This window comes from Panthera tigris, chromosome B4 (genome assembly GCF_018350195.1).
Source record: "Panthera tigris isolate Pti1 chromosome B4, P.tigris_Pti1_mat1.1, whole genome shotgun sequence".
NCBI lineage: Eukaryota > Metazoa > Chordata > Mammalia > Carnivora > Felidae > Panthera > Panthera tigris.
The window spans coordinates 63149360-63176997 of NC_056666.1; the positions used below are offsets into that span (position 1 = coordinate 63149360).

The window sequence follows — 27638 nt, forward strand, 5'->3', positions numbered from 1 at the left end:
AGAAAGCCTCTCTCCTATACCCACTAAAACATAACAGAAATGTGTATTTTTATCATAAGTATAAATAAAATATGAAACACTGTGGAGGCAAAAGAAACAGCACATAATGCAAGATGCAATTCCTTGCAACACTTACCTTTTAATGAATTCCTGCCTAAGTTGGTTAAAATAGTAACATTATCTTCATTCATATATCAAGTTATTAATGGGACAGAAAATAAATCAGAAAAGTCATGACAGTGCTATTTTCAATATGATTGTTCTCTTAACTAAGGAACACCACCTCTTGAAGCACAATGAATCACCCAGAAGAGAGATAAAGAAGGAAAACCCTTTTTCAGAGAAAAAAATTTCACAAAAACAGAAGATGAAAAAACTCACGAAACAGAAACATAAATCTAATCAAAGCAAAACAGAACCACCACCATTGCCACCACCACCATCACTTATTAGACTGCCAAAAAGGGGAGCAATAGGAAAGATCACTGCTGTATATACAGCTGTCTTGGCAAATATTATTTTGAAGTAAATTAAGGGAAGAACCAACTATGTAGAAATTCTGATAACATTTTAAGGGTTTAGAAATGAGTATATGTAGCTATTACTACTCCTACCAGCCAAAGAAGAGAATCTTGAAGATGCCTTTTGGAGATGAGAGGTAGGGGAACAACCTATTCTTCTCATTTTGAATCCATGTTATATGAACCCCTAACTTGGAATTTACTGCTAGAACTTGGCAGGAGAAATGAATCTGTCTATGAATTTGGGTTCCCAGGCAACTGAAATTATATATAAGCATCCTTAACTTAAAATCCACCTTTTAAACATTGTCCTGAAATGAACAAGGATTTTAAATTTGTGCAGATATTAATATGCCCACTACAAATACATATAAACTTAATTCCAAGTCATATTGCCAAGTATCCTGCTACTAAATTTAAGCTGCAATTAAGCCTTTTCTCCCAAGAAAACAAGACATATCTGCCAAGACAGCTTAAAGACTAGTGAATAATTTTTTCAAGGCTTGAAGCAAATGAGGTCTTTCCAAAAATTAAGATGCAGACAAGAGAACAGAAATACAAAATAATACCTATTTTTTTGCCCAAGCAAAACCAAATAAAAAAACAATTATGATGGGCTTGAAGTGAATTAAAATAATTTCTAACATCTCAACTTTTATTTTTACTTTTATTTTTATTTTTACCTGAAGTCGTATTTGCAGCATCTTGGCTCTTGCCATGACGATCTGCTTCTAGCCATTGGTACAAAACTACATAATGTAACAGAAACAAAAAACTTTATAAACAAAGAAACACAAACACAAAAACAAAATGACTTTGAAGAATGGAAAACAAGAATAAAAAATTAAACGAAAGCAATTAAACATGAGACTTTAACATCAATGGAATGTAGCTTAACACCAACAGCATGTGGTTTATAAGCTATTAGTAATAAGAAAGCAAAGAGAACAGGTAATTGTATCAACATAATAAGTGAAATACTATTTAAACATCTGTAACAGTTATTCATATGGGAAAAAAGCACATATATTCCTCCTGATGCTGATTTAAAGAGAAGTATTAGGAGAAAACTAATGTTTCCATAGTCAGATATAAAAAAATATGATAGACGAAATGACTGACTTTAAAAATTACATCCCAACTTCTGTGCACCTATCAGAATGGCTAAAGTCGAAAAAACTGCACCAAATGTTGACAAATATGTAAAGTGACAGGAATTCTCATTCCCGGTGGGAATGCAAAATGGTACAACCACTTTGGAAGACAGTTTTGCAATTTCTTACAAGACTAAGCACAGTCTTACCATATGATCCCATTGCTCCTAATACCAAGAGGAGCAGCCTACAGTATACCTGATGAATACTTGTCACAACTATCAAGGACATTAAAAACAAGGAAAGTCTGAGAAACAGTCATAGTCAAGAGGAGCTTAAGGAGATATGATAACGGAATATAATGTGGTACATTGGATGAGATGCCCCAAGAGAAAAAAGTACACTAAGTAAACACTAAGGAGATCTGACATATATAGAGTATAATGGGCTGAAAGTATGCTCTGTAATGAGATTCCATTTAATCAACAATCCCTTTATGTGCTATTAACTAGGAAGTGTCAACTCTTGAAGGAAAGTTTACTACAGTAAGGACACAGGCTATTAGAAAATTCACACTAGACCTCTCTAACTTAGCAGCTTTGAAGAGTGTTAAAACTTCTGAATGGGTTACCCAGATATCTACAACTTTTAGACATTCAGTCTTCCCTTTGAAGAGCAAAATAATGACAACGTAGGGTCCTAAAGGCCAGGGAACCTTCCTATCCATACCTCAAAAGTCTGAATTATCTCAAGGCAATTACAAAGGCTAAACTTCTAATCTGGGGTGCTATTTGACCACAGATATTGTGAGAGTTCTATATCCTCATCAAGATTTGCCGAAACTTTGTACACTCTCCTTTCGCAAAACAGCAACAAAACAAAGAGCTGGGGAAGGTGCCCGTGGAACTCGTGAACTGAAGATAAAGGAACTGATCCATTACAAAGGCCAAAGACACCCTGAAATCACCAAGGAAGTTATTTGGATCTTTCCAGACAGTCAGATGCTGAACTGACATTTGTCATCAGGAATATATGGCCCCTAACGGACCTCTGAATAGCCCTCACACATATACCCAGTGTGCAAGGTCACTGGCTGAGGGTGCCCCAGTGAGCACACAAGTCAGTGCACTCCTCCAGGATATCACACACTCCTGGGAGGCAAACAACTGTTATGACTGGGACCAGCAAGGAAGAATTTGAGAAGCAGACCTCACTCATTAAATATATACCTATTTTTTTTTTTTGCCTTTGTAGTTTACAGGAATAACTACTCATTAGAGTAAAGAAGTAGCAGAGTAGAGAAGTATTAGACCATGACAGAAAAATCTCTGCCTTTGTCTCTCAAAAATAAATAAACATTAAAAAAAATCTCATTTGGAAAAAAAAACAAATATGGACTTTACAACTGACAACGAATATCACTCTCACAAAAATGAGATGCAAAGTGGGGAAACTAATCCATTCACTAGTCTAACAATTCTGCCTAGCTCTCGTCTAAAGGCTATTATGCCCTGATCAAGGTAGAAACTCTTGGCTGCATTGAGGGTATCGTTAGGAATATTAACCAGTAGTTCAATTACTTCATATAGACCCTGTTTCTGGTTTTACCAAAGAAAAAAAGAAAAAATATAAAAAGTATTCCAGATCCACTTGCACAGAGAATTATACATAAGCAAAAATCTTTTTAGATTCAGATATTCAATTATTTTATCCTTGCCTCCAGATTGCCAAAGTCTGATTATCCATGGTCTAAATATTTCAGAGAATTTCCAGGGAAATAAGTGCATCTGCTTCATGCAAAGCTACAATGTGACTCACCATTACATCAAATTTGGATTTCAAAGCTCACTTTATAACACATATATTTTAAAAGATAATGTAATAACTAAAAAAAGAAATATGACAAATATTTTTACCTAACATACTAGAATGTAAATGGGTAGTTCTAGAAGGACTGAGCTCCAAAAAATTCTTAACTCTCATAAAGCATCTGAAATATGTTACAATACACAGTCTGCTACTATGTTTGTAGATGATGTTAGAATACCAAGAATAACCTTTTTTCACTGTGGCTGGAAGCATAAGATCTGACTTTTTGGTGGCTCCATGCTTCCTCTCATTTGGCACTGACAGTAGGTACCCATAGCTCTGAGCCAGTGGTGAGAGATTTCTATAGGCTGTGCTTGGGGTTGCAAGTGGAGAAGGATTTGTGAGATGTGTGAGCACTGGAGCTATTTCTCAGCCTGAGTGGTCGCGTTAACCCCTTTCTCTGAACCTTCCCACTCTTAGGGTCCCGGTGAATCCCCTCCCTCATTATCCATTTCCACCGTAGCCTGTGTCTGACCACAGCATTTTCTCCACAAAACAAGGACAAGCCTCACAGTATTTCCCCATCCTTCCGTCCCCAAAGAATACCACAGAAGTCTAGGTGTTTTAAAAAAAGCTTGCTGATAGGAACAATGACAACAGATGGGAAGTTAAAAGGTAATCTCTTTTGTCCTGTCCCTTTTCAATTTTATTCCCTTTCCCTCTAAAGGGAAAGTTTAAAAACACACACAGAGATACACATAGGTAATAAATGGTTGACAGAATATTTAGGGTCAAGAAATTTTTCCTATTATTTTGCTAAAGGTGATAGGAGGAAGTGGGATGCTGCCTAAGAAATCCATGCTGAGGCAGAGAAGGGAGAATGTGGTGGTGAGGTAATTTTTCTCCTTCCCATATCTATCCCTATAGGTTCCCAACTGTTTGTCTCTAAAAACCCCTGCCTGAATTGACATGAGTTGGAGTTGGAGAGGGAATATTGGACAGCAGTAGATCCTACAAGGGAGACTGACTAGGGAAAGGGAAGCAGGGGCAGGGCAACTTTACAGGTTGGTTTAAAAAAAAAAAAAAAAAAAAAGGGGAAAAAAAAGGAGCACTCCTCTGACATTCACAGAAAGCCATTTCCTATACATGCATTTTCTCTTCATCACATGTAATTGTCCTCTTCAAAACAGTTCCCCCAGGAGGCTGCATATTCATTATTCACTCTAATGGTTCTACCACAATTTAAATAATTTTTGAGCAGGTGACACTTAAGGTGAGACCTGATGAAGTAATAATAATCATCATAGTTAACATATAGTGCTTACTATAGGGCAGGTGTTATTCTAAGTGTTCTACATACATTAAAAGCATTTCATCATCACCATTACTCTATAAGGTAGCTCCTATTTTACCATTTTACAGATGTAGGACCTGAGGCACAAAAAAGGTTAAATAACTTGTCCAAGGTCAGACAACTAGAAAATTCAAACTTACACAGTCTGGCTCCAGACTGTGCTTTCAATTCTACATGTGAGGTCATCTCAGAAAAGAATATTTCAGGCAGGGAAACAGCAAGTTCAGAATCTCTGAGGTGTCAGTGAGCTTGTCATGGCTGAGATGCAGCAAGGAGGACAGTGCAATGCATTTGAGTGAGCTGGTAGAAGATGAAGTCAGAGAGGTAGCTAGGGCCAGATAAGAGGGCCTCACAAGCCTTGGTAGGATCTTTCTATCTTGTGTTAAGCATCACGGGAAGTAACTGTGGAGTGTTTTAAACAGAGAAATGACTTTGTTTTAACAAGATCACCCTGGCAGCTCTGAGAAGAGGCTGTGGAGAGTTAAGAGTGGAAATGAAGATACCAGGTGATTAGGAAACATGTTTTGAGGACATAAAAGATATGATTTGCTGACAAGTTAGATGTGAGAGAAAGGAGTAGTCAAGAAGATATCACAATACCACAGTTTCTGGTCTGAGCACCTGGATGAATAGGATAGCTATTTACTGAAATGGGGAATAATGCAGAAGGAGAGGGTCTTACTGAAGGGTTGGAAGGCTGGAATAAAGAATTCAGTTTGGGATATATTAAGTCTATGATGCCTCTTAGTTATCCAAGTGAAATTTTTCAGTCAGCATTTAGAAATCAGAATTTAAAATTCAGGGAAAAGTTAGAAAATTCAGTATCAAATAGATGGTATTGGACATCACAGGGCTGGATAAGATCACTGAGGAAATGAATATAAATGAAGAGAGGCTGGGGTCACAGCCCTGGGAGGCTCAAGAATAAACGTTAAGAGGTTAGGAAGAGAATGAGGAACTGGCAAAAAGGTAAATGAAAAATGCAGCCAGTGATGAAACAGAAAGACCAGAAGCATGGGTATCACAGAAGCCAAGTAAAGACAATGTTTTAACAAGGAGAGAGTTGACAGCATGGAAATCACTGGTGACCTTGAGGAGATTTCTGTGGAGTAGTGGGAGTAAAAAGTTGTGTGGAGTTGTTCCAAGAAACAATGCAAAGAGAGGAAGTAGAGGCAGAGAGTATAAATAAGCCTTCTGGAGAGTTTTCCTGGAAACATGAGAAATGGAAAATACTGAAGGAGAACAAGGGAGGGAAAGGGTTTTGTTTGTTTAAGGACAAAGAGGTATTAACTCATTCAAGTAACATATCCAGAATGCCTACACTGAGCCAGGCACAGTGACTGATGCTGCGGACAGGACTGATTAGTACAGTCCAGTCCTCCGGAGATCTCTCATTCTCCTATCTTGCCTTCCCAATGCCACAATAGAGAGCAGACTTTGCCCATTCCATATGCTATTATGGGACTGATGCAGGTTGTACTGCCCAGGTAACCACACTTTCTATCCCCAGCATACAGGTTACCTACTTTATCCTCATAAGGTTATAAACAGGACACTGAATCCCTTGAAAACTACATTCTCTCCATTACATTTTTTCCTCCTGGTACTCCTAGAAATGGCCCCAGAGCATTCTCACTTGGATAAGCCATGCTGCACCAGTGTGCAGCCACTACTGGTTCTGGATCTGTGACAGCCTTCAGGTGCTCACCAACATCCATATTCTCTCTTTGTCAATATCCTTGCATCTGGGTGAGGGCCAAATCACTAGTTCTTGCCAATGAAATATGAGCAGAAGTGATGTGTGTCACTTCCAGGCTGAGGCACATAACCTGTCTGTCCTTTGCCATCCATCAGCTAAAGGCAAATGGAGATGAGGCCTTAAAAAAATGAGAAGGTCACACAATGGAAGAAAACTTCGGTCACTGAATGTGTCTACAAAAGAGCCCCTCCCACCCTGGCCTACATTAGATTAAACAATAAAAGAGAAATAAACTTTTACTGTCTCAAGCCATTGACAGTTTGTGTTGTTGTGATAGCAATTAGCTATTTATATGTTTCTGGATTACCCTGAGTTTTTATTTGTGTTACTGTTGATCTTCTTACTATGATACCAGTCCCTGACTATTCTGTGTCTTCTCTTCCTTGGTAATTCTCTAGATTGCTTTTCAGTGTGCTCAAATACATAATAAATGCAGTTCTTTAAACATGGGAGGAGAATTTGCCCATTTTTTATGGATGCTCTTACCTTTCATAGAAGCCATATACTCACTACTAAGCTATTAATCAAGACCAAGGTTTTAACCCATGATGGTCCTGTTAGCCTTTCTAAATACACAACTTCTAAATCTAGTCAGCGATCCTGCAGGTCTAAGTTGCTGGTCACAAAGGGAATCAAGCAAAAGAAGCTGAAGGGATCTCTGAAAATTCATAGACCCTACTGAGGAATAAAAATCAGTTAAAGAGACATAAATCCTGGTAATCTTAAGAGTTTAAGATATTAACATAAGCATATCAACATCAACTTAGTAAATTTTGAATTTCTAAGAAATTCACTGATAAGAACAGATACTACACTTGATCTTAGCCAAAAGGCCAAGAAGCGATAAAAATTCAAAACATACTTCATTATTGATTACATCAAAATTAAAGAGCCATGCTATATTTAGCTAACACCAAATACACTTCAATTACTAAAGTTCATTCACTGGGAGCCAAAAGAGTATACAACACAGTTATTCTGTTTCAACTCCAATTTACATAATTTAATCTGTTACTAACCATCTGAAGTTGGCACAGATGTTACCTGTTAAAGGGCATGGACCCCACTAAGACAGCCCTTACTTCAGAGGTCCCTAGCCCACTAGCCCTTCTGACATAGTGGCTATACATCTGGGGTGTTCCCATGACTATCAGGTTTGATAATTCACTAGAGCGACTCACAGAACTCAGGAAAGCACTATACTTATGACTGCAGTTTGATTGCAAGTGATACAAATCCTAAGAACCAAATGAAGACACACACAGGGTGAAGTCTTAGAGGGAATGCAGAGCTTTCATGGTCTCTCCAGTAGAATCAGGGTATGTCACTCACCACCACTACACATACACAACAATGTGTCCATCAACCAAAAAGCTGCACTAAGCTTTGGTATCTAGAGGGTTTAAAAAAAAAAATGTTTATTTATTTTGAGAGAGAAGAAGAGGTGGGGAGAGGAGGAGGGACAGAGAGAGAGACAGGGAGAGAGAGAGAATCCTAAGCAGGCTCTGCACTGTCAGCCACAGGTCCAACACAGAGCTCGATCTTACAAACTGCAAGATCATGACCGGAGCCAAAACCAAGAGTTGGATGCTCAACTGACTGAGTCACCCAGGAGCCCCGGTATCTAGAGTTTCTAGTGGGCCTCATTACATAGGCAGGGCTGATTCAATCACTGGCCATGTGACTGAACTCAAATCTCCAACCTCCTCTCTTCCCCAGAGGCCTGGATGGCTCAAGTCCTCTGGTAACTAGCCCCTATTCTGAAGCTATCTAGGGGCGCTTCATTAGTTACTTCACTAGGATAATGCTCTTACTACTCAGGAAATTCCCAGGCTTCTAGGAGATCTGTGCCAGGAACCTAGGACAGAGAGCAAACAAATTCTTATTAGGCACTGTGCCTTCTATCACCAAACACAGAACACAGTAGGCAGATTATTTGCAAAAATAACCTTTGCAATTAATTTGAGACCTAGAGTCCTCTGATAATGATGAATAAACAAAGCACTCTGCTTCTAAGCCATGCTTTTCATACTTTTCCTTTTTTAATAAAATGTGAAACAAGAAAAAAACTTTAATCACTTAAGTACTGTAACTGATATTATAAAACCCTATAAGAGAAATGGGTCCATAATTTTTAGGTTAGTCATCAAAAAAACAGTGCTTAGTAAGTGATTTTTATTACTCTGAAAAATATAACAGTGATTTTCAAATAATAATTATAGCCAAGAAAACAAGGCTCTAGTTCTATGTGAATATCCTGGGTTCTAGTAATTTAGGGCAAATCATAATTTCTTTGAGCAAAGGTTTCCTCATACATAAAATACAGATTATATAACAACAACACATTAGTATTGACATCTAACTTATATGAGGATCATTTATGTAATGTATTTCTGAGAAAGCATATTAATGTTATTATTTGATGCTGCATGTTATACAATATAAAACAAATCTTCCCTATTGCTAAAGAACTTATTCTCTGGTAAAATGACATCGGGAGAGCCACCCTTTGCTTCCAGGAACAAAAGAAAGGCTCCTAGCATTAAAATATTTATAACTGACAAGTAACACTATAGGGCTAGAGTTCTAAGATGATTCAAACTGAAATATTTCTGCTGTATGACTCAAAGAAGCAGTTATTTGCTCAGAGCCAACCTAGATTTTTCCCTTCATTTCCATTCATTACTTTTTGCTGCCAATACTCTCCCCCCAAAAATTTTTATAAGGAGTCAGAAACCAGTAACTCAGTTTAGTTTACACAGGGATACCAATGGACATACACAAGAATACCACTTTCTTCCTCGTACCCTCTTAAAAAAAAAAAAAAAAAAAACCTGCATAAGAAATCAACAAAGTTCTCTAAAGGAAAGATACACATTACAAAGTAGGAAAAGGAGTATATGTGATTTACTAATGCTCCCCTACTCACCGTCTATGAAATTATTATCATATGAGCAAGATAGGGCAAAAAAATGTTACTAAAATTCACTGAGAAACAAAATCTTCCTATAAGAATCAAGCAGAAGCATTATTATTCCAACAATTACTTGGAGTTTTTCTTGCAGCTAGAATGGCTGTGCTGATGTGAATGTTGCTAAGTAAGAGTGACCTCAGAGTCTCTTCATCAGTATGCACTTTTATCCAAAGGCCCTCAAGGCCCTCCTCTAACATGCTAAGTGTTAGCTAGAATATTGAGGCTTTAAAATGAACTGCATGGGGGGCATGATCTCACAGTTCCTGAGTTTGAGCCCCATGTGGGAGTCTGTGCTGACAGCTCAGAGCCTGGAGCCTGTCTCAGGTTCTGGGTCTCCCTCCCTCTCTGCCCCTCCCCCACTTGTGGTCTGTCTCTCAAAAATAAATAAATGTTAAAAACAATTAAAATGAACTGCATGGGATGCCTGGGTGGCTTAGTTGGTTAAGCATCCGACTTCGGCTCAGGTCATGATCTCACAGGTTCGTGAGTTCGAGCCCCGCATCGGGCTCGGTGCTGACAGCTCAGAGCCTGGAGCCTGCTTCAGATTCTGTGTCTCCCCCTCTCTCTGCCCCTCCCCTGCTCACACTCGGTCTCTCTCTCAAAAAAAACAAATAAACATTAAAAAAAAAATTAGGGACACCTGGGTGGCTCAGTCGATTAAGCAGCTGACTTTGGCTCAGGTCATGATCTTGCAGTTCATGGGTTTCAGTCCTGCATCAGGCTCTGTGCTGACAGTATGCAGCCTGGAACCTGCTTTGGATTCTGTGTCTTCCTCTCTCTCTGCCCCCCTCCTGCTTATGCTCTGTCTCTCAAAAATACATAAATTTTTTTTTAACGTTTATTTATTCTTGAGACAGAGAGAGACAGAGCATGAATGGGGGAGGGTCAGAGAGAGAGGGAGACACAGAATCCGAAACAGGCTCCAGGCTCTGAGCCATCAGCAAAGAGCCTGACGCGGGGCTTGAACTCACGAACCGCGAGATCATGACTTGAGCCAAAGTCGGACGCTTAACCGACTGAGCCACCCAGGCGCCCCATAAATTTTTTTTTTTAATTCTGTAAAAATTTAAAATGAACTGCATGGACTCTAATTCTTAAAATGGTATCAAGGGATAGCACAGAACTATGAAATTATGATCCACATATTCTAGGACGAAGACAACATGACCTGCCAGATAACAAGGACCTTCCCAGAGGCTGTGATTCCCAAAGCTACTGTCTAGCATATTTTAAAAAGTTAAGTCACATCATCTATGGTAGAGAGAAAAAAAATTTTAATAACTTCCTAAAGTTTTCAAAATTAACAGAAAACAATCAAGGCTAAAAATGAGAGCGAAGAGTGGAATTTTTCTCTTCCCTGTAGGAAAAACAAGGTCTTCCTCCCTCCATCAGACAAACATAAAAGAAAACCCTCAAGATGATCTCAAGCCCTGAGTTTCAAATCACAATTCCTACTATCCACCAAGAATCTTGCTCACCTGTTTCAGTTACCAGCAGCCTCCACTTAACACTTGCGAAACTGAATTCCTCTCCCACGAAGCTTTTCCTCTGTTAACAGTGCCACAATTCATGTAGTTACTAAGTACTGCTATCTACTTATTCATCCATGAAGAAAAAAATCAACACTAAAAGCAATCCTATCAAGAGACTCATATTCACTGTTTTTACTCCAGAACTCAGAGTACTATCTGGTTCTCTTCTTCCTCCATTTGGACCCATCTCCTTTCCTTCCATATTCAAATAATCACTAAATTTTGCAGTTTATACCTCCTTAACATCCCTCCAAATCAGGGTTTCCTTTCCATCTTCACTGCTATTTGTGAATTCTGAGCTTCAAGCCAGACTCAGAATCTTGCTACAGTTTCCTAACTAACTGGTCTCCCTGCCATACACTGTACACTGAACTCCCCTTCTAATTCATGTCATTCTCTCTCTTCTCTCTGTCCCTCTTTTTCTTTTGTCAACAAGTATTTTTTTAATGTTTATTTCTTTGAGAGAGAGAGTGTGTGTGTGAGCAAGGGAGTGACAGAGACAGAGAGGGAAAGAGAGACTCCTAAGCAGGCTTCATGCTCAATGTGGAGTTTGATGCGGGGCTTAATCTCATGACTAGTCCTTAAACCTGGTAGGGCCTCATGACTGTCTCAAATGAAAGCCTATAGCAGAAGTGAGACTGTGGTTTCCAAGGCTTAATCATATGAAAAGTGCCATGCGTTTCCACCTCACTCTCTTGGAATACATGCCCTTAGAGTGTAGCTACATACAGTGCTGTCAGAAAGCCCAAGCAGCCTCTGGAAAAGCCCATAAGGACAGAAACGGAGGGTCCTAGCCCTTATTCCTTTGTTGGACAAATATATTCTGAGATGGTCACTTGTGTGGCTTCACAGACTAAGGTTATACCCTTGTGAGTATTGTCTCCCTCAAAGGAGGTGGATGGACAGTGCCATTGTTAATCAGCTTGGGAAAATACACCTCATGACATGAAAAGAAACCATGAAAGATCGAACTTAGACTGACATGAAGAAGAAACTCTTCTCTCTAGACTTCATTACCTTGAGCCTAGACTACGAGCAGTCCAAATGTGCCTAACAACTCTCCTCACTTTTGGGAAAAAAATAAATATCTTCCATGTGGAAGCAGATCTTGGTTTCAGCAAGGAGGCAAACCTCTATCAGGGAAAGAACACAACTCTCTAAAGAGTCCCAAGGGGCCAAGTGATTCTATGAGTAATAAGAGCAGTCACACTGATATTTTCCTAAGCTGGTTAATGTCACTTTCCATTTATGATTTCCTTCTATCATCTTTAAGTATTTTGTGAAGTGTTACTGTTTTCAGCTATAAGAAATAAGAGAGTCCAGTGCAGGAAGAACAAGCTGTACTCGGCAAGACCAGCATAGCCGTAGCAGCAATGACTGGTGAGATCCCCAATAAGATTTGGGATTGGAAAGTTCAGCTGCTCATATCCAAGTTGGTCTTCTCTCTTCTCTACCAATTCTTAAGAACTGGGCAGTTATCAAGGGAGCTTGCTTTCAGTTATCTCCATGGGTTTCTCTTTTGTTGCTCCCTACATATTTGTGTTCCATTGGGTTCTGTCCTTGTTCATTTTTTCTTACTCTACATGTTACAGTCCACAGTTCACACTACCACCTACATTAATGACTTCCAAATATATATCTTTAGCCTAATCACTCTTCGCTCCAGGTCAACATTTTCAAGTACTATGGGAAATCTTTACCACAGGCTGTTAAAAGCCAACATATTCTATATGCTTTTTTAAAATGTTTTATCTTTTGAGAGTGAGCACGCACGTGGGGGAGGGGCAAAAAGAGAGGGGGACAGAGGATCCCAAGCAGATTCCACATTCACAAGCTGATCCCAGCGAGCCCAACGTGGGGCTTGAACTCATGAACCACAGGGATCATGACCTGAGCTGAAGTCAGACGCTCAACTGACTGACCACCCAGGCACCCCACAATGTATTCTAATTTGAACTCCTCGTATGTCCTTCAGACTACCTCTTATTTCTCTATTCCTTTGGACTCTTCCTTCTCTTTAAAAAAGGCTGAGAAAGGGGCACCTGGGTGGCTCAGTCGGTTAAGTCTCTAACTTTGGCACACGTCACAATCTCACGGTTTGTGAGTTCAAGCCCCGTGTTGGGTTCTGTGCTGACAGCTCGGAGCCTGGAGCCTGATTCGGATTCTGTGCCTCCCTCTCTCTCTGATCCTCCCCTGCTCACACTTTCTCTCTCTCAAAAATAAATAAAGATTTAAAAAAATTATAAATAAATAAATAAATAAGGCGGAGAAAAACAAAATGCAATGAAAGAAATTCCTTCTAGCATACAAAGTGTTTTCTGTAATAAACAAAGTTCAATATCCTCATAACATGGAGAATCTTAGCTGTTCGTTTCTGGAGCATACATATAGAATAACTAAGCTTTGTATGACCGTGGGTAAACTAGTTTTTCTTTTTTTCATAAAGGAAAATGGCAGTGATAAGTGAAGTTATGTTTTAAAAATAGTAACTATCATAAAGATTTTATTCTTTAAAAAAAATTGTTTTGAGTATAGTGACACACAGTGTTACAGTAGTTTCAGGTATATGACATAGTGATTGGACAATTCTATCCTATGCTCACAAGTGTAGCTACCATCTGCCACCATACAACACTGTTACAATACCACTGACTATATTCCCTATATTGTGCCATTTATTCCTGTGACTTATTCCTTCCCTAACTGGAAGCATGTATCTCCCAATCCCCTTTATCCCCACACTCCCCTCTCCTCTGGCAACCATCAATTTGTTCTCTGTATTTATAGGTCTGAGTCTGCCTTTTGTTTGTTTATTCATTTGTTTTTTAGATTCCACATGAGTAAAATCATATGGTATTTGTCTTTCCCTGACTTGTTTCATTCAACTTAATACCCTCTAGGTCCATCCATATGGTCGCAAACAGCATGATCTCTTTTCTATGGTTGTGTCTGTGTGTGTCCATGGTATATACACACCACATCTTCCTTATCCATTTGTCTACTGACAGACACTTAGGTTGTTTCCATTATCTTGGCTACTGTAAGTAATGCTGCAATAAACATAGGCATACATAGATCTTTCTAAAAATTTTTTTTAACGTTTATTTATTTTTGAGACAGAGCATGAACGGGGGAGGGTCAGAGAGAGAGGGAGACACAGAATCTGAAACAGGCTCCAGGCTCTGAGCTGTCAGCATAGAGCCCGACGCGGGGCTCGAACTCACGGACCGCGAGAGCATGACCTGAGCCGAAGTTGGCCGCTTAACCGACTGAGCCACCCAGGCGCCCCCATAGATCTTTCTGAATTAGTGTTTTTGTGGTCTTTAGGTAAATACCCAGTAGTGGGATTATTAGATCATATGGTATTTCTATTTTTAATTTTTTGAGAAACCTCCATACTGTTTTTTCCCAGTGGCTGTATCAATCATAAAGGCTATTTTCAAAATTCTCCTTCAAATGTTAGGAGAAGTGAGCATGACAGCAGCATGCCTAACAGCATTCTTGACTTGTAGAGTTAGTTCTCCATTTGCTTACATCAATTTTTCATTAAAAAAAAAAAAAAAAAAGCCACTCAACCCTTCAGTAACATGAATCTATTATTCAGGACTGATTTGTAGTTGGAAGAAATGCCCTATAGTTACTAATATAAAACAATATAAGCAGTATTTCTAACAAATATTGTAAAAGCCACAAAAAAATATTTATGTATGTGTGTCTGTGTGTACCTCTGAATAAAAGGTAACCCTGGAAGAAGATGATCCATATATCATCACCCAAAGCCCATAATTTATAATAGGGTTCACTCTTGGTGATCTCAGAGTTTTAACAAATTTGTAATGACACGTATCTACTATTTATAGTATCGTACAGAAGAGTTTCACTGTCCTAAAAATCCTGTTCTCTACCTATTTGAATACCCCTCTCTGCCCCTAACCTGAAGCAACCACTTAATCTCTTTAGTGTCTCCATTTTCTGTCTTTTCCATAAAGTCATATAGCTGGAATCATATAACACATATATAGCCTTTTCAGCTTGGTTTCTTTCACTTAGTAATATGCATCTAAGGTTCTTCCATGTCTTTTCATGTCTTGGTAGCTCATTTCTCTTTGGCACTGAATAGTATTCCACTGCATGGATGTATCATAGTCTTTTTATCCATTTACCTACCGAAGAGCATCTTGGAAACAACGCTTCCAAGCTTCCAAGTTTTGCCAATTATGAATACAGCTACTATAAACATCTGTGTTTAGGTTTTTATGTGGTATAGATTTTCATGTGGTATAGGTTTTCAACTCTTTTAGGTAAATACCAAGGAGTATGATTTCTGTATCAGACAGTAAAGTGTGTTTACTTTTGTAAGAAACTGTTAAACTGTCTTCCAAAGTGTACCATTTTGTATTCCAACTGGCAATTGAGTTGTTAAATATTTTAACATTTATTAGGTTAGACATTATATTTATGTTGTCACCCTTGACAACAATGGCTCTGTCATCATTATAGCTACTTTGTAAGTTACTTAACAATGGATTGTATTGACAATAAAAGATTATATATAAGTTATATATATAACAAGACAAAATTATACACTACCTATAGAAAACAGCATTCTCTCTAACAAATAAACGAACGAACTCTTACAATGAATCTTAACTATTATTTTGAAGTCTGTGAGTAGCCAAAGATATGGATATCCTGGAAATGACATATTTACTTCCTTCCCAATTTTAAGTGAGTAGCAGTGAAAATAGTCTAATCTGCAGGAAACAGAATACGCTTTCTTAGTCAAGAATCACAAATTCTTGGACTCATAAGAGTTCTTACAGACCAAAGAGGGAATCACTTCCAAAGCCCTACCTGGTAATTTCTCTAGCTCAGTGAGTAATAACAACCACTGATCCAATGGCTCAAGCCGGACAGCTAGTCATCCTGGATTCCTCTTTCCCTCTTATTCCCCACATCTAATCAAATACTTCACCCTACTGATTTAACCTCCTATTTTCAAAAAATCTATTTAATTCTCCCCATCCCCACTGCCACTGCTAGAGTCTGATCCAATTTCATCTCTCATCTGAGTTACTACACATGTTATCACTGTCCTAACTGCCCCCAAGCTTATTTCCCACCAACTCTTACTCCATAATGCAGCCAAGAAATCTTTCTAAATACAAATGTGATATACTCTCTTTTGAAACTTTTCAATAGTGCTTCATCATCCTAAGGATAAATCTCAAATTTCTTAACAGATTTTCAAAATTTTTCACAATCTGAGTGCTTATGTCTTAACCCTTCCCACAGGATTTTCCATATCCTTTATATTCTGTACTCCAGGCATGAAGAAATTAATAGCTGCTCACCATATGTACAATATTCTTTGAAATTAGCCAACTTTTACCTATGTTGTTCTGCTACAGATATTTCCTCTGGTAGTGCCCCCACCAACCCACCCCTACATCTCACCTGTAAATTCCTGGCCTCCCTTCAGATCTAAGTTTATAGGCATTTCTTCTAGAAAAGCCTTTAGCTCTATGAGGATAAAAGTTGTATCTTGTTTACTACTGAATCCCCAGGGCGTACACAGTGTCCAGTAGAATATAAATTCAAGGACCATTTGCTAGTAAGTAAGTGAATAATTAAGAACATGGGCTAGTTGAAAGAATGAGACTGCTACTGACTTTGTGGGAAGACTTTTATCCTGTTTATACAAATTCCAGGATAGTTTTGTAGTAGTTTAAAGGTTGTTTAATAAGAATTTAAGATCTGTGATTATAACTGTACTGAAATTATAAATTAAAATTATCATTACTGGAAGACGGTGGAGTAGGAGGACCCTAAGTTCACCTCATCCCATTGATACAACCAGGTAACACTTACACGGTTATGTAAATAACCCAGAAAATTACCCGAAGACTGCATAACAGTCTCCACAACTAAATGCAGAGTAGAGACCATACTGAGGAGGGTAGGTAGGGTAGAAATGCAGTAAGGAGCTAAAGCAGCCTGCAGGGAGTCGAGGGGGTGGAGAGGGGAAAAAAACAGACCCTCACATGGAGGAGCCTTTATAGGGAAGATAAATCCCTGTAACAGTTGGCTTTGAAAACCAGAAGGCCAGCCAAATTATGGAAAGAGCCTAAATGTCCATCAACTGATGAATGGATAAAAATAGATGTGGTTTATATATACAATGGAATACTACTTGGCAATGAGAAAGGATGAAATCATGCCGTTTGCAGCAACATGGATGGAACTGAAAGGTATTATGCTGAGTGAAATAAGTCAGAGAAAGACAGATATCATGTTTTCACTCATATGTGGAACTTGAGAAACTTAACAGAAGACCATGGGGGAATGGAAGGGGGAAAAAGTAGTTGCAAACAGCGAGGGAGGGGGGCAAACCACAAGAGACTCTTAATACAGAGAACAAACTGAAGGTAGATGGGGAGGGTGGAGGAGAGGGGGAAATGGGTGATGGGCATTGAGGAGGGCACTTGTTGGGATGAGCGCTGGGTGTTGTATGCAAGTCAATTTGACAATAAGTTATATTCATAAAAAATAAAATAAAAAATAAAAAATAAATTAAAAAGTAAAAAAACCAGAGGATCTGAATTTTGTGAGTTCTTACAACCAGCAGGACTTCAAACCTGGAATTTTAAAAATAAGGAAGGAAAGCAAGGCGAGTGAAAGGATACTGAGTCCCTGCCCTTAAAGAGACAGCACAACAGGGCACCTGGGTGGCTCAGTTAAGCATGTGACTATGGCTCAGGTCATGATCTCATGGTTCATGAGCCCGAGTCCACCTGGGATTCTCTCTCTGCCTCTCCCCCACTTGTGCACACATGCAAATCCAAGCACTTTCTCTCTCTCTAACTAAATAAATAAACTTAAAAAAAAAAAAAAAAGCTGGTACAAAAATAGCCCCTGGGGATACAGCATAGAAGCAGCAGTTTATTTTTTTTCAATATATGAAATTTATTGTCAAATTGGTTTCCATACAACACCCAGTGCTCATCCCAAAAGGTGCCCTCCTCAATACCCATCACCCACCCTGCCCTCCCTCCCACCCCCCATCAACCCTCAGTTTGTTCTCAGTTTTTAACAGTCTCTTATGCTTTGGCTCTCTCCCACTCTAACCTCTTTTTTTTTTTTTCCTTCCCCTCCCCCATGGGTTTCTGTTAAGTTTCTCAGGATCCACATAAGAGTGAAAACATATGGTATCTGTCTTTCTCTGTATGGCTTATTTCACTTAGCATCACACTCTCCAGTTCCATCCACGTTGCTACAAAGGGCCATATTTCGTTCTCATTGCCATGTAGTACTCCATTGTGTATATAAACCACAATTTCTTTATCCATTCATCAGTTGATGGACATTTAGGCTCTTTCCATAATTTGGCTATTGTTGAGAGTGCTGCTATAAACATTGGGGTACAAGTGCCCCTATTAGAAGCAGCAGTTTAAAAACCGCCTGGGGCATACAGGAGGAAGAGTAGTTTATTCATCTCAGAGGTGTCCTGGAGGAACAGAGATCCTTGGGAGACTCCTCCAAGAACCGAGGAACTGGCAGCTGCCATTTTCTTCCCACCCTCCCCAGAATAAACATAAGACTACCTGCTGGAACCAGCACAGCCCACTTACTACCTAACTTGCTTACACCAAACTCCACTACCCTCCCTCCCACTGCACATTCTGGGTCCGTACTCCACCCACCCCCACCTCCCTCCCATCCCCCCCCACCCCCCACCCCATCAATATGCTCTTGGCCAGGGCCCATCCAGGGCAGTGCCACAGGCCCAGCAGTGTGCAAGCAGCCTGGATAGGGGCCAGGGATACTCCAAAATGACTCCTTCCCAGGGAGAGAAAAAGATAACCACAAACAGACTGCAGTGGACTGGGGGCAGACATGTGGTCTGACTACAGGCTCTACCCACCAATGCAAGCTTCTCAGAGAACAGCACAGGGAAAGTGTCCTGTAGTTTGTTGCTACTGCATCTCTGGCAAACACCTCATCTAACTCAACTCAAGCCTCAGACTTGCCCACTAACAGGACAGGGACCACACTCTACGCACAATAGGCAAAGAGCCACTAAAGACACCTAGACTGAAGAAAAAAGCGACTCAACCACAACACACACAAAAGACACCCCTTAAGCACCAGGTTCTGGTAAACAGGGAACACTGTACTGCAGGGCACTACAGAACCACTTCTTCATAAGGCCACTACTTTCAAGAGCAGGGGACATAGCTGACTTTCCTAACACATAAAAACAGACACATAGACATGGACAAAATGAAAGTAAGAGGTGAGAAGGTGAGAGAAACAAAAAATTATGCAAAATAAGAATAGACTTAGGAAACTCAGCGACTCCATCAAGCATAATAACATTCACATTTTAGGAATCCTAGAAGGAGAAGAGACAGAAAAGGGGATAAAAATTTTATTTAAAGAAATAGCTGAAAACTTACCAAATCTGGAGAAGGAAACAGAAATCCAAATCCAGGAGGCACAGAGATTTCCCAACAAAATCAACTCAAGCATGTCCATCCACACCAAGACACTTAGTAATTAAAATGGCAAAAAGCAGTGACAGAGAATTTTAAAAGCAGCAAGAGAAAAGAAAGCAGTTATGTACAAGGGAAATCTCATAAGGCTATCAGCTGGTTTTTCAGCAGAAACTCTGTAGGCCAGAAGGGAATGATATATTCCAAGTGCTAAAAGGGAAAAATCTGATAGATAGAGCCAAGAATACTCTATCCAGCGAGATTATCATTCAGAATAGAAGGAGATATAAAAAGTTTCCAGACAAACAAAAGCTAAAGGAATTCATAACCAATAGACCAGTCCTATAAAAAATGTTAAAGGGGACTCTTTGAGTGGAAAGCAAAGACCAAAAGTAAGAGTAAAGTAAAAAAATTGAGAAGCAAAAAGCAGTAAAAATAAGTATATCTGTAAAATTCAGTCAAGGGACTCATAAAAGAATGTAAAATATAACACCATTTACCTAGAAACATGGGGAAAGAAGAATAAAGAAGAGATTCAAACCTAAGCAGCCGTCAACTTACCATGGGCTGTTATATGCAGATGTTATATATAAACCCAATGCTAAACATAAATCAAAAACCAGTAATACATATGCAAAAATAAAGGGAAAGGAATCCAAGCATATCACTAAAGAAAGACTAATCATGAGAAAAGAGCAAGTGAAGAAAGGAACAGAGAAGATCTACAAAAACATAAAACAAGTAACAAAATGATAATAAATACATACATATCAGGAATTACTTTGAATAATTTGAATAAAAGCTCCAATCAAAATACACAGAGTGACAGAGTAGATAAAAAAAAAAAAAAAAAGACCCATCTATATGCTGCCTACAAGAGACTCATTTTAGATCTAAAGACACATGCAGATTGCAAATGAAGGGATGGAGAAATATTTATTAATACAAATGGAACTGAAAAGAAAACCAGAATAGTAATACTTATTTTGGACAAAATATACTTTAAAACAAAAACTGTAACAAGAGACAAAGAAGGACACTACACAATGATAAACAGACAATCCAACAAAAGAAGATACAACAACTGTAAATATTTATGCATCCAACATAGGAGATGCATAAAGCAGTTAATAACAAACATAAAGGAAGAGAGAATAATATAATAATAGTAAGGGACTTTAATACCCACTTAGTTTTCCAAACAGAAAGTCAACAAGGAAACAATGGCTTTGAATAACACATGGGACTAGATGGATTTAACAGATATCTGTTGTTAAATGTTCAGAACATTCTATCCTAAAACAGAAGAATACACATTCAAGTGGACATAGAGCAGAAATTCTCCACAACAGATTACATATTAGGCCACAAAACAAATCTCAAAAATTCAAAGCGACTGAAGTCATACTATGCATCTTCTCTGACCACAACACTATGAAACAAGAAATCAACCACAAGAAGAAATCTGGACACACCACAAATACATTAAGGCTAAATAACATACTACTAAACAATAAATGGGTCAACTAAGAAATCAAAGGGGAAATAAAAAATTACATTGAGATAAATGAAAATGAAAACACAATAGTCCAAAACCTTTGGGATGCAGCAAAAGCTGTTCTAAGAAGTTTATAGCAATATAGGCCTACCTCAAGAAGAAAGGTCTCAAATAAACAACCTAACCTTACATCTAAAGAAGCTAGAAAAAGAACAAAACCCAAAACCAGTAGAAGGAAGGAAACAATAAAGATTAGAGAAGGAAGGAAGGAAGGAAGGAAGGAAGGAAGGAAGGAAGGAAGGAATAGAAAGCTAAAAATCAATAGAACAGATCAATGAAACCAGAAGCTGGTTGTTTGAAAAGATCAACAAAATTGATAAACCTCTAGCCAGACTCAAAAAAAACCAAAAACCAAAAAACAAAAAAAAAAACCCCAAACCAACCAACCAACCAACCAACAAAAAACCACAACAAAAACAAAACTGCCAACAAACAAAAGTCCAGGACCAGATGGCTTCCTAGGTGAATTCTACCAAACATTGAAAAAAGAGTTAATACCTATTCTCAAACTACTCCAAAATAACAAGAGAGGAAGGAAAACTTCCAAATTCAGTCTATGAAGCCAGCATTACCCCAAAACCAAAACCAGATAAAGATACTACAAAAAAAAGAACTACAAGCCAATATCTCTGATGAACACAGATGCAAAAATCCTGAACAAAATATTAGCAAACTGAATCCTACATTAAAAAAAAAAAAAATCATTCACCAAGATCAAGTGGGATTTATTCCCAGGATGAAAGAGTGGTTCAAAATGCACAAATCAACCAATGTGATACATTGAATCAATAAGAGAAAAGATAAAAACCATTCGATCATTTCTACAGAAGCAGAAAAAGCATGTGACAAAGTACAACATCCATTCGTGATAAAAACCCTCAACTAAGTAGGTTTGTAGAAATATACCTAAATACAATAAAGGCCATGTATGAAAAACCCAGTTAACATCATATTCATTAGTGAAAAACTGAGGGTTTTTCTGCTAAGGTCAGGAACAAGACAAGGATGTCCACTCCCACCACTTTTATTCAACAGAGCACTGGAAGACTTAGCTACAGCAATCAGACAAGAAAGAGGAATAAAAGGCATCCAAATTGGTAAGAAAGAAGTCAACTTTTCACTGTTTACAGATGACAAGATACTATATATAGAAAACTCAGACTCCACCAAAAAACTGCTAGAACTGATAAATGAATTCAGTAGAGTTGCAGGATACAAAACCAATGTTTAGAAACTGGTTGCATTTCTATACACTAATAATAAAGCAACAGAAAGAGAAATTAAGAAAACAATCTCATTTACAAATATACCAAAAATAATAAAATACCTAGGAATAAACTTAACTAAGGAGGTAAAAGACCTGTACTCCGAAAACCATAAAACCCTGAGGAAAGAAATTAAAGATGACACAAATAAAAAGATAGCCTATGTTCAAGGATAAGAACAAATATTTTTAAATGTCCATGCTACCCAAAGCAATCTTCAGATGTAATGTAATCCCTATCAAAATACCAACAGCATTTTTCAGAGAACTACAACGAACAATCCTAAAATTTGTATGGAACCACAAAAGGTCCCAGGAAGCCAAAGTACTCTTGAAAAAGAAAAATAAAGCTGGAGACATCACAATTTCAGATTTCAAGTTATACTAAAAACCTGTAGTAATTAAAACAATATGGTATTGGGGCGCCTGGGTGGCTCAGTCAGTTAAGCGTCCGACTTCAGTTCAGGTCACGATCTCACGGTCCGTGAGTTCGAGCCCTGTGTCGGGCTCTGGGCTGATGGCTCTGAGCCTGGAGCCTGCTTCCGATTCTGTGTCTCCCTCTCTCTCTGCCCCTCCCCCATTCATGCTCTGTCTCTCTCTGTCTCAAAAATAAAAATAAATAAACATTAAAAAAAATTAAAAAAATAAAATAAAGTAAAATAAAATAAAACAATATGGTATCAGCATAAAAACAGACACATAGATCAATAGAACAGGATGGAAAGCCCAGAAACAAAGCCATGATTATATGGTCAATTAATCTTTGACAAGGAGCCAAGAATATGCAACGGGAAAACAGACAGTCTCTTCAACAAATGGTGTAGGGAAAACCAGATAGCTACTTGCAAAAAAATGAAACTGGACCACTTTTTTAAAAAACTTTTTAATGCTTATTCATTTTAGAGAGAGAGAGACAGAGACAGAGACAGAGCAAGCAGGAGAAGGGGAAAAAGAGAGGAAGACAGAGAGAATCTAAAGCAGGTTCCATGCTGTCAGTGCAAAGCCTGATGTGGGGCTTGACCCCCGAACCATGAGATCACGACCTGAGCCAAAGTCAGACATTCAACCAACTGAGCCACCCAGGCTCCCCAAACTGGACCATTTTCTTACACCACACACAAAAATTAACTCAGAATGGATTAAGGACTTAAATATGAGGGCTAAAACCATTACAATCCTAGAAGAGAGCACAGGCAGTAATTTCTCTGACACTGGCCATAAAAACATTTTTGTAGATATGTCTCCTGAGGTTAGGGAAACAAAAGCAAAAATAAATACTGGGACTACATCGAATAAAAAATTTCTGCACAGCAAAAGATGGGGGGGGGGGGGCGTGCGTGGGTGACTCAATAAGTTGAGCATCTAACTCCTGACATTTCCCCCACAGTTGTGGGATCAAGCCATGAGAGTGGAGCCTGCTTAGGATTCTCTCTCCCTCTCCCTCTGTCCCTTGTGCTTGCACTCACTTTCTCACATAAATAAATAAATAAATGTAAAAAATTTCTGCACAGCAAAAGAAATAACCAACAAACTAAAAGACAACCTACTGAATGGGAAAAGATATCTGTAAGTGACATATCTGATTAAGGGTTAGTATCCAAAATATATAAAGAACTTATACAACTCAACACCCAAAACACCAAATAATCCAATTTAAAAAGTACACAACACATGAACAGACATGTTCTCCAAAGACAACACACACAGATGGGAAATAGACACATGAAAAGATGCTAAGTAACACTCATCATCAGGGAAATGCAAATCAAAACTACAATGCGATATCAACCTGCACCTGTCAGAATGGCTAAAATAAAAAACACAAGAAACAACAAGTGTTGGCGAGGATGTGGAGAAAAAGAAACCCCCGTGCACTATCGGTGGGAATGCAAATTGGTGCAGCCACTGTGGAAGACAGTGTGGAGGTTCCTCAAAAAATTAGAAATAGAATTACCTTACAATCCCATAATCACACTATTGGGTATTTACTCAAAGAATACAAAAACACTAATTCAAAAAGATATATACCCCCCTATGTTTACTGCAGCATTATTTACAATAGCCAAATTATGAAAGCAGCCCAAGTATCCAGTGATAGATAGATGGATAAAGAATATGTGGTATATATATATACAATGGAATATTATTCAAACATAAGAAAAAAAAAGAATGAAATCTTGCCATTCACAACAACATAGATGGAGCTACAGAGTATAATGGTAAGTGACATAAGAGAAAGACAAACACCATACGATTTCACTCATTTGTGGAACTTAAGGAAAAAAAAACAATAGAAGAAAAAGAAACAACCAAGAAACAGACTCTTAACTATACAGAAGAAACTGATGGTCACCACAGGGAAGGTGGATGAAATAGGAGAGGTGGAAGTAATTAAAAGAGTACCCTTATCATGATGAGCACTGAGTAATATATAGAACTGCTGAATTAATACATTGTACACCTGAAACTAATATAACACTATATGTTAACTATACTGGAAAAAAAGGTTTTTAAAAAAATTATCATTAATAATTGTAAAAATAGTGGGTGTTTTTAAACAATAGCTGCAGAAATAGCTGAGAAATAATAGGAAAATTGCTTTATGGATTTTGTATACCTGTAAGACCATTCCAGATACTTACAATTTTGCAGATATACTTATATGGTAAACAAATATTACTGCCATAAGTTTGTTAAATTATACTTCTGTGAGAGAATATAATAAGTCAAATTCTTTAGGATGAGTTTGAAAGAATTTTGTATGAATGAATGAACAACACTCAAACTTCAAATACGTATAATTAGTAGACTGTGATTTAGAAAAACTGTTACGTAGAAACACTTTTTGTACAAGTTCAAATTTATTTATTCATTAGGAACACAATTTTACTGGTGGTGAATAGACTGTTCAAAATTCTACACTGCCAATCAACAAATATATTCAGTTCTTGCTATAAGCTTAACCAAGCATTTTAGGAATACAGAAAAATTATTAGTAATGGTTCTTCTCTCAGTGCTTATAAGAAGAAATTCTTAGGAAGGCAATAATTCAAGCTGGTGAACACAATTATATCAAAAAGAGAGACTACACAGTATATTTTTTAAAAAACTAAATACATGCATTAAAGCCACTCTTTCAGAAAAGTGCTTATGTTTATTTTTCATGTTATATACATACGTGTGAAAATCAGGTATACAGATTACCCTTATTTCTTGTGCAGTATTCCTAAACTTTTTCTTTCTGGTAAAAATGACTAAAATAAGTCATTTATTTATATTAAATTCTTCTAATGATGCACAATGTATTTTCTGTGTTAGGATATCTCACACCTAAAAGAGGTTAAGGCCAAGCCACGAAGAAGTTTTGACCTGTTATTATTATTATTTTTTACACTTCTCCATTAATTTGTTCCTTTACTATGTATGATCTTGGTCACTTTACAGTTCTTTGGTTGCAAAAAAAAAAAAAAAAGACTATTTGTGTGTTCCTTCAAGACCCTGATAAATGACTACCATTACCATTTGCCTACTTAAGAGCTGGCTACCAATTTGCATATTATTTTTTTTTTCCTTTTTCTCTTGTGCTACTCAGCTTTAAGGCTATTTTCCTTTTTTGTAATTAGAATATTTCAAACATACAGAAAAGTAGAACAGAAATAATGAATACCTGAAAACAGGTGTCTTCCACCCAAATTCAACTAATGTTAACATACTGTATTTACTTCACAATCTTTTAAAACAGAAATGAAACTTTAGAGATAAAATTAAAATGCTCTTTGTGCCCCTCACTGAATGCTTTAGGCTTGAAGGTCAGGACATCAGCCTGTTCTCACTCCATCCATCCTATCTTTCAGGGCTCAGCTTAAATCCTACTTGTATAAACTATCCCACCATAGCCACAGTGATTCCTCTTTTCTCTAAACCCCAACCACTCTGTATCTCATATAAGCAGATCTTCATTTTTTCTGGGATGGTTTCTTCCAGTCTGAGCTTACAGTGGCTTGTGAGTAGTTAACACCCTGACTACATTGCTCTGCATCCTGATTCGGTACTATAGTTGCTGCCTTGGTCTTGAGACATAAGGTAAAACCATCTCAGCCAAGGTGAAGGGCAGCGAAAAGTACAGCACCATACTGAATGAAAAGTGCACAGTGGGGAAAAAAAAGAAGGATCCCTTCCTTGCTAACCACACCAAGTACACTTTAGGTTAATAGCCTTAGTTTCATTGATAGTTGTATTCAGAGGTTGGTCTGAATACAGAGGTTGGTCTTGTGGTCACTCCCCACAAGAACAGTGTTTCAAGGTGGCTACAGTGGTTAAGTCTCCCTATTCTCCTAGCCCTGAAATAGGGGTACTTTTAATGACCCAGGACAGGAAATCTGGAAGGGTCAGAGGGAGAGAGGGACAGACATAAAAGTCTGGAAGCTCTCGATTCCACAGCTCTTGAAGGGCTGGGAAGTGAAGCTTAAAGGTCCTGAGAGTCTGATGAGACTGCAGAGCATCATCACATGGAGTTCATCCTTCATTGTGCTTTTCTGTCTCACTCTCTTCTCTGGATTTGCCTTTTCTTTCCCTTTTCCCCTTCCCACACCTCTCCTTCTTACCCTCAGCTATTTACTCTGCCCTGGCAGGCTCCAAGGAGGTTCTTCTTTCCTCAACTTAGCCTTGCACTAGAAGGGCAAGAAGCCTGGGTTTCCTGTGGGCGAGCTCTGCAACAAGAGTGGTGCAGAGAGATGAAAGGTAGGGAAACAGAGCCTGGTAAACTGAAGCTTGAAAGTCAGAAACCTCTTAAGTTTGGGTTCTCTCATTACATGGTTCATCTTACCTCCTCATCCAGACAGGAAGTCCCTCTACCAAAGATGGCTCTATAAACACATACAAGCTGATTCAAATATTTTAGAAAATAACACTGCATAAATGAATAATTCATAACATGCCAGACTTGAATAATCTTTAGGAGATTATGCAGTCCATCTACCCTCCCCCATTTAGAGCTAGCAAATCTTTCAAGCAGCTTTTAATCAAACTCTTAGTGTTGTCTATACTACCTTCCCTTCCCAAATGAATTTAAAATCACCTGAATTCCACTCACTGCATCATATTCAACTAGCATAGCTAGTTTTCTTTTCTTTCTTTCTTTCTTTCTTTTTTTATTCCTTCGCTTCATGCTGTGCTAATTTAACCTCATCTTGGTAAACAAGAAAATGGTCTGCATTTGACAGACTCTAGCTGCAGCAAATGCAGCTGGCCTGTGTGCAAACCAATTTTGTTCATTCTT

General features: G+C 38.2%; 1 protein-coding gene and 1 pseudogene across 5 annotated transcripts in view; both read right to left on the bottom strand.

Annotated features, from left to right (window-relative positions):
- The window catches only part of DENND5B (DENN domain containing 5B), a 186916-nt gene that overhangs the window by 112099 nt on the left and 47179 nt on the right, over positions 1 to 27638 (bottom strand). For 4 of the 5 annotated variants that reach the window (XR_006219863.1, XM_042992053.1, XM_042992057.1 and 1 more), the window contains exon 2: positions 1205 to 1270. The exons of the other annotated variant lie outside the window; for it this stretch is intronic. Coding sequence is in view for 3 of the 4 variants with exons in the window: in XM_042992053.1 (XP_042847987.1) it covers positions 1205 to 1270 (66 nt within the window). In the remaining variant the exon portion in view is untranslated. The remainder of the gene's footprint in view (positions 1 to 1204; positions 1271 to 27638) is intronic. 5 annotated transcript variants of the gene reach the window in all.
- LOC122240706 lies at positions 7179 to 7382 on the bottom strand (annotated as a pseudogene).